The following is a 12,306-nucleotide window of genomic DNA, read 5'->3' as shown; positions in this document are numbered from 1 at the left end:
TCTACTTATTGAACTGTTCCACTTATAAAAGCGGTGGTTTTATAATATCTATTTCTTTGTTTTTATTTTACTTAGTTATTACTAGCTTACATGTTACTACACAGTAATAGATTGATTATTTTTGCACTATTATCTCCATTGGAAAGAGTCGTCTAAATGTACTAAATTATTAAAATAATTATCACAACACACATTTTTTAAACCTGCATAATTTTATTAAATTTTAAATTTTGAATTAAAAGTAAATTTAAAATGCAACAACGTTCATTTTAAAACTGCCACATTCGCACTTTTTAATACATGTATGCTATTTATTTCTTTTAGCGTACCACAGGAAAAGTTGAAGATTTAAAGATTTCAATGGGCAACGTTTTTCAACATCCGTACTTTGATCAAAGTTGCTATAGCAAAAAGGTCATTCTGAATAGAAGATACTATGTTATCGTGTATGAAAAAGCTGAACGGAATGATGACTTTATAGGACTCGTGGACCCGAATCGCCCACCATTGCAGTATGTTTTGACAGCCGAGTGCAGTAAGTAATAGTTTACTAAAAATTGTGCAGTTTTTTCTTATAAAAATCTCTTCACATTTACTTTTCCATTGAAACAATGGCATATATAACTAAAAACTAGTGTATATATAAATACAAACACAAATTTAAAATATGCATAGATTGTTATTTCTAAGTAGATGTATACATATTATTTGATTTTTTTCCCATTCTGTACACTTTCTTCATTCTTTGGTTGCCAATATACAACATGATGACAATAAAATATTTTATCTAATATATTTTATCCCCGCCCCAACAATCTATTGTTACAAAACAGAACCACATAAAAAATACATATCCCATACCAGTCATACCTTTTATCCACAATTCAATTTTTTAAATTTTGTTTTTTAAGTAATTTTCTTGTAAAATATAGTAACACAACTCACAACCCGTACATTTTATTAACCACACCCCCCCCCCTGGTTGCTGCTTTCTGAACACTAGCTAAAACATTGTTTTGTTTGATTTCTTTTTTAAAATGTGTATCCCCCCCCCCCCCCCCAGCCTTGACATACACCTTTACAAAATTACAAACACCCAACGCCCTCGATAAGTAGGCCTACGATGTTGTTTCTCAGCAATTTGTATCTAGGCTAGTAAGATGGCACACAGAGCTCCGATACCCAAGAAGACGAACTCTGTAGAATACATAAAAAGATTTTTTTTAAAATGCCAACGTGATTTTCGAGCCATTGGTTAAAGTAATTATCTCTGGACCCTTTTTAAAGTGTTGATTTTTCAGTTGATAACAAAATTTTATCATTTAATAAATATTTTGATTAACTTGTCGAAAAGTGTTAAATTTTATGTGAGTAAAAAATGGGGGTGGTGTTTTTAGTAACAAACTTATATAATGTAAAAGCACTATAGTTTTTAATGATAATCCGACTCTGATTTTCACAATAAATAAAAGAACAAAGGATAATTTACACATTTTATTTAAATTTTGTTTCATATTTATTTAAACATCTGGTAGAAAAATTACGTATGAAAGAATTATTGTTCTTTGTGGCTTTTTATTGCCATAGGGCTTTCGTCTGTCGACCTAGTCCGTCCACATTAAGTATTGTTGACGTTTTGCTTCAAAGACAGCCCTATTATAGTGTCGTCTTTTCGGTTTGATCGTGAAACATAAACGTATTAACAAATTCCATGTTATCACACTTTGTGACGTTTTTGTGTGACTTTTTTTCTGTCTCTTTTTTTCCCTTTTTTTCCTATGACTTTCTTTCCTAGACTCTAGTCTTTCTGAAATGCGTTTCGTCTGGACCAGGGATATGCAAACTTTTCAGCCCGAGACCCGCATCAACTATCCAATATCAGTTCGGGGGCCAGAGCTTCTCCCAGGCATTACTTCGGGGTGGGTGAGCCCCCCCCCCCTAGAAGAACGTCCTCTGCACCCCAACCAATATATAAATAAAAATATATAATACAAGTCGGAAAACAGCTACTGAAACTGAAGCTGGTGGTCTTTGATAATCGCGCATTCAAATGACGTGGGAAACTCAGCTGTTGCTTCAGCCATGAAGACCTTGAACTGCTGAAAGTGCGTTAAGTTTTTGAAGGCCTTTAGGTGGGTGTATAGATCAGAAACTAAATTTGCGGACACTGTTAAATGTATATATTTTCTATATAAATTTCATTTCGTTCGGGGGGGGGGGGTGGTAGGCTTTTTTCGCCCCCCCCCCCCCGAAGGGATGCCTGGAATAAACTCTGGTCTCTAATGAAATGAACACAAGATGTTCAGAGGTGGAACAGCTGTCCCTCGAACTTTTCATTTGCACCCCTTCCCCTCGAACTTTTCATTTGCACCCCCCCTCAAACTTTCAATTTGGCGCCCCCCCCTAAGGTCGGCGCCCGGGGACATATGTCCCCCCCCCCCCCGCCCCCCTCGCTACGCCTCTGCTCTCAGTCATCACACCGTGTTTCCATTTTTTTTAAATGTTTTATGGTCATTTTAACAACACTACTTGTAATCAGAGGCGTGGCGAGGGGGGGGGGCGGGGGGACATATATCCCCGGGCGCCGACCTTAGGGGGGGGGGGCCAAAATGGGTTTGAAAAACAAAATGAAAGTTTGAGGGGGGGTGTGCTAATCAAAAGTTCGAGGGAGGTGCGCATGGAAAAGTTCGAGGGGGTGCAAATCGAAAGTTTGTCCCCGGTCGCCAGGAAAGGTCGCTACGCCTCTGCTAGTATTCAATTTTTTGCGTTTTATTCAACGAGACTTAGAGGTTAGAGAAGAATTTACGGTGAAAAATACGTAAAATTACTGTATTTAATGTTTTTTTTAAATCAAACTTGCTATAAAGTATAGAAAATTATATATCACGTCTAACTAAATAAATGTTATAATATAAATCTGCAGGGTACAAAAATATTTAAAATATAACTTGATCGAGACAACTGCCAACTAAGCCCGCCCGTTTTGCTCGCCGTGTATTTGAATGGGAAGAAATCTAGCAGACGACATATTTCTGCTGAACAGTCAATCGCGTCACAACAACGCTCGTTAAAAACTACCCCCCCCCCCCCCCCTCGCCATTTGAAATTATTTTCTACGATGCAGTTTTTAATTGTTTAAGTCATCTTCAACAATAATGAAGTTTAAAATCTTAGGCACCACCCTACATTGTATGCATGTGAAACGGGCAGCTAAAAAACAGAACTGAATCTGGTTCGTTAATACATGTTCTAAGAATAACACTCGATTAATGGGATATGTAATACTTAAAAGTCATTAATTAATGTTCTCACGATAAAATATCTTGGCACAAATGATCTCAATGGCAAATTATCTCACAAACAAAAGATAAATAGACAGAAATATGTCAGCAGAAATTATCAGAAAAAATATCTCACCGCAAATTATACATAGTATTTGGGAAAAATTCACTCGATTTTAACATTATAAAAATTGATGTTCATATGGTTTTTATTTACTATTTTTACACATAATAATTGTGAGAATAGGTTTTTCGCATATGCTTGTCTCCTTAAATTTAACATTATAATATATATATAAGAAAACAAACCTACGTAGCAGGGGGCGGCTGGTTAATACAAATTACATTTAAAGTCAATAGTTTTATTTCAGTCACACTCTAGTGATCAAGTAACAAATGATTATTATAAATGTCAGCGGTCGTTGTGGAGCGTAGATAATGTTACAGCACACTATATATAAGTGTGAATGTTTTTGTGGGGATATAGAGATAAAAATAGATTTTTATGAGTAGGGAATTATTCTGGGGGGAAGTTGGAGTACAAGCATATATAGAAAAAAAATTGATATATATTTAACAACGGAAAATAAATTGAAAGCCAACCCCGCACAATAATCAAACATGCCTATGCCGCTACACAGTATCATTTGAATATTTAAAACAAAACGACTTTACTAACGACTGGCTACGATCGATGAAATTTTAATTTGGAATTTAAAACAGAACACAAGCATATTTATTATAGGCCTACCTGAATGTAAATGGCGTGCTCCGTTCGTTGATGCATCCAGTCCTGCATTCCAGTACCAGGGTTTAACAACTGGATCCCACACACCTGACGACAGATTTTTCCAATAAATTTAGTTCTACATCCGTGCTATAAAGTGATTTATATTTACAGCAGAACCAGTGGCAAAGAAATGGGATGTGTAACGGGCGGTATTCTTACATTAGGTTATAGCAAATCTGCGCTCTTACCGCTACGTTTACAATTAGAGTTTCTTCCAGGCATAATAATTTATATAGACAATATATACTTTTAACAGTGTCCGCCCCCCCCCCGAAGAAAGTCTACCGCCCCCCCCCCCCCCCCGAAAATTTCAAGTGCCCCCCTCCCCCCCCCCCGGAGAAAAAAGTCTGGAAGAAACACTATTTACAATTTCAAAATTGTTATAACAAATAATGGAATATTCATATATATATATATATATATATATATATATATATATATATATATATATATATATATATATATATACATATATATATATATATACATATATATATACATATATATATATATATATATACATATATATATATATATATATATATATATATATATATATATATATATATATATATACATATATATATATATATATATATATATACATATATATATATATATATACATATATATATATATATATATATATATATATATATATATATATATATATATATATATATATACATATATATATATATATATATATATATATATATATATATATATATATATATATATATATATATATATATTGAAATTATAGGAATGCCGTTTATGTATTCCAGCCCCCAAAATGCCACTTCAGCTATTTTTTACGTGATTTTTATACGAAAAATATATTTATACATGACACATTAGTCAGGTACCTATCATAGCTGGCTGGACTACCATTTCACCTCCACGTCTACATAAGCCAAGCTATTGTTTAAGCTATTTTATGAGCGGCAAAATGGTTTTTTAAAGAAACAAAATTTCTTTCTGAATGGCTTTTAAAAAGCTTTTTCATTATAAAGCATTAAATTACACTAGACTACCCGTTATCTAGTTAGATAACTGTGGGTTTCGGGAGTCATCCATAAATGACATCACGTCTGTCACTTATCACAAAATAGCTAGACCCCACAATCAAAAAGACGTTTTTTATCGTTTAAAAACACCGATTTTGGCTGAGCATAGGTCTGACCACACTATCCCTTCATATAATGACGTCACAGGTGACATACTCAACTCTACTTCACCTGCCCAGTGTCCCGCCAAGTCTCAGACAACATGTTTTTATCGTTTAAAAAAACAACAATTCCGGCCGAGCATGTCTCTGACCACACTATCCCTTCATATTCTGAAGACAAAGAAACCGGTGAACTCTACTTCACCTGCCCTGTTTCCAGCGAGGTCCTGATAGGCAACTTCATTCACGTTTAAAAAAAAAAACTAGGAAAAAAATTAACTTTGTCGTCATATATCTCGAACCCGTACCACCCATTACACTACTATCCTTGCTATATGGGTACAGGAAAACCAATCTAGAATTAGTCCTATAATGTACTGCAAAGTAAGAAACCAGTTACGCGAATAAGTCCTATTATTTTAAATTTAATTAGGGCCTATATCCCAAATTAGCCAATTCCATAGCTTAACAAACAAAGATTTATATAAAATAATTAAGGCCTGAAATAGTTTAGTATATAGATTCTAGTTCTAGATTCTATATGTAGAATTTACGTTAAGTCTAGATCTAGATGTAGAATTTACTTATTCTAGTATTTGCAGTAACTCTAGATCTAGATCTAGAAACTAGATAGATAAATGCCATACATTCTCGAATTAGATGATCATTGAAGCTAAACAAAGATTTATATAAAATAATTAAGGCCTGAATTTACATTAAGTCTAGATCTAGAATTTACGTCTAGTGACCTAGATCTAGTTAGATTCATAACTTTTTCTTCATTCGACAGGTGATCTCAAGATGTAGAGAAATGTATTGTATAGTCCTACTAAAATAAAAAGAACTGTTTAAAAATTGATAATAGTGTTGAAACCTAATAAAAATAGCAAACGAACGCATCGTTAAAGCTATTGCCGACAGAAAATTAGCTATAGAACGCGTTAAACGTTGGAATGGGCAACGAAATCTTGTATGGAAGCCGCCATTAATGTTCTAAAAAGTAAATAAATCATGCGACGTCACTATTCACTCTAAGTTAAGTCATTGTTCTGAACTTTTATAATTAATGTGGTTAATCTACAAATGAATAAATCAGTTAATTAATTAACGTCTTTAAATTAATGTGTGATTAACAGTCTGTCTGAAAACAAAAAGTGTTCTCTACCTACATACTATTTTACAGCTCTACACATAGTGCATATTCTCTCCTGTAACCATACGGACAATCAAAAAAACAAATAGATCTAATTATTCAAACATGTAAGCAAACTTAAGTTTTAGTAGTATATAGATTTGTTTCATTTCCTACTTTTTAATAATCACGAAAATTTTGAAAACCGAAACAGCAAATCAATATTTAATTTTCAAAAAAAATTTATATATATATATATATATATATATATATATATATATATATATATATATATATATATATATATATATATATATATATATATATATATATATATATATATATATATATATATATATATATATATATATATATATATATATATATATATATATATATATATATATATATATATATTCTGTTCATTTATATAGGTTTAAGCTACATTTAACTACAAAAATTTAAAAATAAAGATACAATATCTACTGATCTCATGAAGACAATTAAATGTCACCTCTAGCTCCGTGGTCGGCTCTTAAGCGAGATTTTAAGCATACGTTACTGTAACAAACAGTTTACTACCGTCGGCTAGTATTTAACATCTACAGTTTAATTATCGAATTTAGTAAGCTTTTAATTATATTTTAATGATAATTTAATTTATAATTAGATTTTAAAAATATAATTCTTGCATTTTGATCAAAGACGAAGATATCTGGAAAGTTTAAATGAAATCGCTTCATTTGAGAAGGGTCCAAATAGAGTTATAAGGTTTGCACAAACCAACACAAACTTAACTTACTGTTAACAAAAATAAAAGCATAGAAAATTAAAGTACTATTACTTATTAAAATTAAATTTATAATTTTTAAAAGTTGTAAATATGACTACCTGAGGGAACCCTAGAATCAAATGCTTTGCCGACATTATGTGGCTTCAGTGGCAGGTATTCCATTTCGTTAAGTCCCGCAAGCCGATAGTAAGCATTTTCAAGATGAGGGTAAAACTTGAATTTCATGGGAAAAGTTCCAGAGCAGTAACAGGGCTGGATTGGGTGCGTTACGCAATCAAGTGGGTCAATAAGCCAGAATATATCACAGTACTGAATCAAAAGGTATATCAATGCGTCAGCAGTAGTTTATGAATTCTGAATAAATGTTACAAAAGAATCAGAGGCGTATCGAGGGGGGGGCCGGGGGGGGGGGGACATATGTCCCCGGGCGCCGACCTTAGGGGGGCACCAAAATGGGTTGGAATAACAAATTGAAAGTTTGAGGGGGGTGTGTAAATCAAAAGTTCGAGGGGGTGCAAATCGGAAGTTTGTCCCCGGGCGCCGGGAAGGGTCGCTACACCTCTGAAAAGAATGTATTCCCTTATAAACCTGATGGTGAATATAATGTGTGTAATCGGTTCTTGGCTAACCTCTGGGTGTCTTTTGTTTATTTCTTCCTGTTTTATCTGAGTTAAACAATTTATCAAATAATTTTGTATGATTTTTACCTATTCATTTTAGTTTCAGGAGAAAATTTCCTGATGATTGAAAATAAGATGTGAATATCGCTTCTATCTTTACTAACTTATGTAACAAGCTCACTAATTTCAAAACGATTGTACTGAGCCGAGATACATTTACAAAAATAACATCTTATCGTATCCATATAGTTAAATTAAATGTAAATAAACCGGTAGTGATCTCCCCTAAACTTTCTCGAATATTCTTATATAAAACAACAGGGGATGGTAACTGGGGATATAGTTATGATTTTTAATCCATTTTAAATACTTAAACTTTTAAAAATAGAATAGAATCTCATAAAAAAAACATTGCGCACCAAGCAAACGCCGAATAAAAACGCGTATAATAGTGCGCAATATTATTAGTACTTTAAAAATTTACATTAGTTTTTTGAGAAATCGGAAGTAGCGTAAATTACTACTTCCAGTCAACGGAAATTACTCAAAATTTAACAGAAGGTAGAGAATTAGATCTTTTACTTACATGTGAAATTTCATTTATCTATCTGAAATAGTACTCAAGTTATAGGCTTTTAAAAAATTCAAAGTAGGAAAAGTACCACTTCCGGTTATCGGAAATCGCTCAAAAGTTGATACGGATCTACGATTTTGATAAAATACTTATATATGAAATTTCATCAACCTAGCTGTAACGGTACTTAAGTTATCGTGTTTACACACGGACAGACAGACAGACAGACAGACACACACACACACAGACATACGGACAAGATTGCAAAATTATGTTTTTCCGTATCAGTGAGGTGTAAAACGTCGAGATTTGTAAAAATCTCGATTTTTTTTTTTTGCACGATTACAATACTTTCTCTATACTACGTATATACGAGAAAGTAAAAAATGAAATATTTTTATACAAACTAACAAGTGTCCAATATTCTGTGCCATCGGAGCAATCATATATTCTTCGACAAACGAGAATACTTATCGTCCATCCCCATTCCACGGGAAGAGTTGTGTTCTCTTCATAGATGTCAACGTGCCCTACAATTCTCCCGGTGTAGCGGCAACTATAATTGACACAATCTTTCTCATATCCTTCGATTTCCATAGGAAATACTGGCATGCAGTTCAGTATATCTGCGGAGAAACAACATTTTCTGAAAATAATTTTGCGAACTTTAAATCAATTCCTAAATAAAAGCTGCTTTTGAAAATTTCAAACTTCTTGATTTCTCAGTGCAAACGCTATCCTGATATATAAAAGTCCGTGAGCGCACTTCTCTCTCCCTCTCTCTCTCTCTCTCTCTCTCTCTCTCTCTCTCTCTCTCTCTCATTCTCTTTCATTCTCTCTCAGTTCGTCCTATTTTCCCGATACTGTGACATCAGTATCTTCAGCAGTAGGCCTATGTAGAATACTTGTGGAGTTTACAGTAACTAATAGTTATACAAATATTTCCGGATAATATCCAACGCTATATAGATTTAATTTACAACCCTTCATATCCCATATTCTGCTAGCGTCCCACTTATGGGACGCTTGTAAAAAAAAATGCTAAAATTTATTAAAAACTAGTTGAAACACAACTTAGGTTTCATTGTATTTGAAAATGGCTAGACTATTGAATTTGTGTGTGTTTTGTGAAAAAAATTAATTTAGAAAAATGTTATAGTGCCGGCTTTGCAGGACTTGTCAAAATGGCGGAAAAAAGAAAACATGCGCACAGGAAAATGCATATCTTCTAAAATATTAACATTTTAAGTGCAAAATACATTTGAAACTTGTAGCAGTACCATATTTCTATCTGATAAAAATTTAAGAATAACAATGTTTTTTTACTACTTCGTTATATCAAGTGTACAACAAGCGTCTCATAAGTGGGACGCTAGCAACGAATGGCCCCATGTAGATTGTTACACAAACGTCACATTTATTGAACACTAGCGAGAAATACAGATGCAAATGTTTATGTTAAATAGTTATTTATGGTGAAACAATTGCTGACTTTGTTAACTGCTGACTTTGGGGTGTTAAGTAGTATTTATAGATATTTAATTATGACCTTGATCTATATTTATGCAGATTGTTACACAAACGTCACATTTATTGGACACTAGCGAGAAATACAGATGCAAATATTTATGTTAAATGGTTATTTATGGTGAAACAATTGTTGACTTTGTTAACTGTTGACTTTGGGGTGTTAGGTGGTATTTATAGATATTTAATTATGACCTTGAGCTATATTTTCTTATATATTATTGTATTTAAAAATTGCAAATATTGAAAAACTTACATTTTATTTTTAAGTTTTCAGAATTACACTTACTGAAGTATTTAATACCATTGAATACAAACTAATTTAGTATTGCTGTAAATTTATAAGCGCGTGATATTAAATTTATAACAAACCAGAATAATAACAATGGTCAAGATTTAGGTGAAATGATTCATTTATGGGGGTTGGTTAACTCTCTTCATATAAGATAGCTTAAGCTACATATAGCAGAAATGTAAATTAGCTGTGTACAGTTGTCATGCCCCAATAATATCCCCCCCCCCCCCAAAGGTTCCCGATACCAGTTTTACTTTGTTAACTTTTTAAGGAGATTCCTGGTGTTAGATTGGGAGCTGTTCGCATAGTGAGGTGCATACATGGATGAGAGTCATGAACACTCAATACAAGCCCCCAGAGACGGATCCGTGCCTTAGAAATAAGATGTCTGATGTCCTAATGTACGCCTGTGAGGGGGGGGGGGGAATAGCGAGGGTAACAAAAGAGAGGATGGCTAGATGACATCTGGGACTGGACCGGATCATCTTTTGCAAATTCACTGAGGGCAGAGTTTCTTTCTGGCATCATTTCGGAGGAGGGGGGGGGGGCGCTCTGCCCACACAACAAAATGGAATTTATATAGAAAACATACTTTTACCAGTGTCCACCCTTTCCCCTGAAATTTAAGTCCCCACCCCCTGAAAATTTCAAGTACGCCCCCCCAAAAAATCAATTATTTATATTTAATTATATTACAGTTTCGATGAATAATAACAATATTTGTGATCATGTGTGTATAATTAGATGTACTAGTCACAGCTTTACTTATTTCCAAGTGTTGTTCACTTTGATGGATGCTAGATTGAAGGAAAACTAGACTTTTGAACATAATTTCTACATGTTAGACCATGGTATGGCTAACCCAATTGATCATTATCAATATTTTTAGCTGTCCTAAACAATGTAGTCATTGGTCTAACAATACAAAATCAGTATACAGCTTAATTTTCGCGTGATTAGCCATAACTCGTGAAAAATGATTTTATTTTTCAATAAATGTACATGGGGCCGTTCGTTGCTAGCGTCCCATTTATGGGACGTTTTTTAAAAAATCGATATTTAAAAAAGTATTGATTTTTAAAAAAAATCCATAGTCATTCCTTCATTCAGTGCCCAAAAGCTAAACCATATCAAAAAATTATAAAATTTTGAGACCTTGGGATAATATGGGATATGCTGAGTTGGAGCAAAAAAAAAACATGAACTACTTCATCTGCTCAATGGATCGCTAAAGAAGAATACTTATTTTTACTAGATCTAGACTATTTATAAACTAGCATACAAAAATCTGTACAACCACACAGTCTACCTGGTAAGTAGACCATACTAATGAGAATTACTGAAAAAATCAGAACTTTATCCATGTTGGTCGATGTTGCTTGCAGCCTCGATTAGTTTTAGAAAAAGAACATTAAAAAATCCATTGGTTACAGATAGCGACCCGGGAAAAATTGAAATATCCCAGCCAAATTGTATGTCATATATTAGTAACCTTTAAAAAAACGACTACGCTTAGTTCATGTGCAGAATGGGACGGAAATTGCAAAATCTAAAATGCGCACCTCCTTGGTTGACTTTATGTATGCGTCTTTTATTAGTTTACTAGCCATCGGTACCCGTTACACGAGAATTATATACCTATAAGGGGTCGGTGTGCTCGCGTCGGTAAAGCTCATGGTTGCTAAACCGAAAAGTCTCGGGTAGATGAGGGACAGTCACTCTTCTGCTGCCTTGTTTGTTCTTGGTTGGACAAAGGCTAAGGAAGCAAATCCAAAAAGAAAAACAGGCTGAAAACGGAGTCAATGACCTCAAAGGCGCATAAACAGTTGACACGTATACTTAATTGTGTTGGAGGGTATCTCTTCCCATACTAAAATTAAGAACGAAGAATAAGAAGATAGGCCTATATAGTATATATTTTCATGTTATACTTGTTTGAGAAAAATGTTTTATACAATAGTTATTGGTCAAAACTACACGTTGAACAATATTAGTGACAAAGCAAATAAATAACTTTATATCTAAAAAAAACGACACATTTAAAATAACAAAGGCTACCAATAACTAGTAGAAAAACCGAATTTTATACAAATTATATCTTTCTGTAGATAAAAAAATATAGA

At 33.4% G+C, this 12,306-nt stretch overlaps 1 protein-coding gene across 2 annotated transcripts; it reads right to left on the bottom strand.

The window, feature by feature from the left end:
* Nucleotides 1–1,051: 1,051 nt before the first annotated feature.
* LOC131933404 (uncharacterized) lies at nt 1,052–11,673 on the bottom strand. Of its 2 annotated transcripts, none has more exons than XM_059290182.1 (5): nt 11,493–11,673; nt 8,773–8,987; nt 7,266–7,476; nt 4,033–4,116; nt 1,052–1,197 (listed from the first exon to the last, which is right to left on the bottom strand). In XM_059290182.1, the coding sequence occupies exons 1-5, from the start codon at nt 11,545–11,547 to the stop codon at nt 1,148–1,150; spliced, it is 615 nt and encodes a 204-aa protein (XP_059146165.1). In that variant the 5' UTR covers nt 11,548–11,673; the 3' UTR covers nt 1,052–1,147. The 2 variants fall into 2 exon arrangements, with proteins under 2 accessions (XP_059146165.1, XP_059146171.1); XM_059290188.1 differs by having other exon boundaries at nt 11,524–11,673.
* Between the last annotated feature and the right edge of the window lie 633 nt (nt 11,674–12,306).

Source organism: Physella acuta, unplaced genomic scaffold (genome assembly GCF_028476545.2).
Source record: "Physella acuta isolate Inbredline_101_S28 unplaced genomic scaffold, ASM2847654v3 ptg000107l, whole genome shotgun sequence".
Classification (NCBI taxonomy): Eukaryota; Metazoa; Mollusca; class Gastropoda; family Physidae; genus Physella; species Physella acuta.
Note: the sequence above shows the minus strand (reverse complement) of the source record. Positions and strands in the feature narration are given on the sequence as shown.

Coding starts and splice junctions, on each gene's coding strand:
- LOC131933404 (XM_059290182.1), bottom strand. CDS start 11,547: ATGGATAAAGTTCTGATTTTTTCAGTAATTCTCATTAGTATGGTCTAC. Junction 7,477..8,772: donor GCACAGAATATTGGACACTT/GTTAGTTTGTAT, acceptor CTTTTGATTCAG/TACTGTGATATATTCTGGCT. Junction 4,117..7,265: donor TGATTCTAGGGTTCCCTCAG/GTAGTCATATTT, acceptor ATCTGTCGTCAG/GTGTGTGGGATCCAGTTGTT.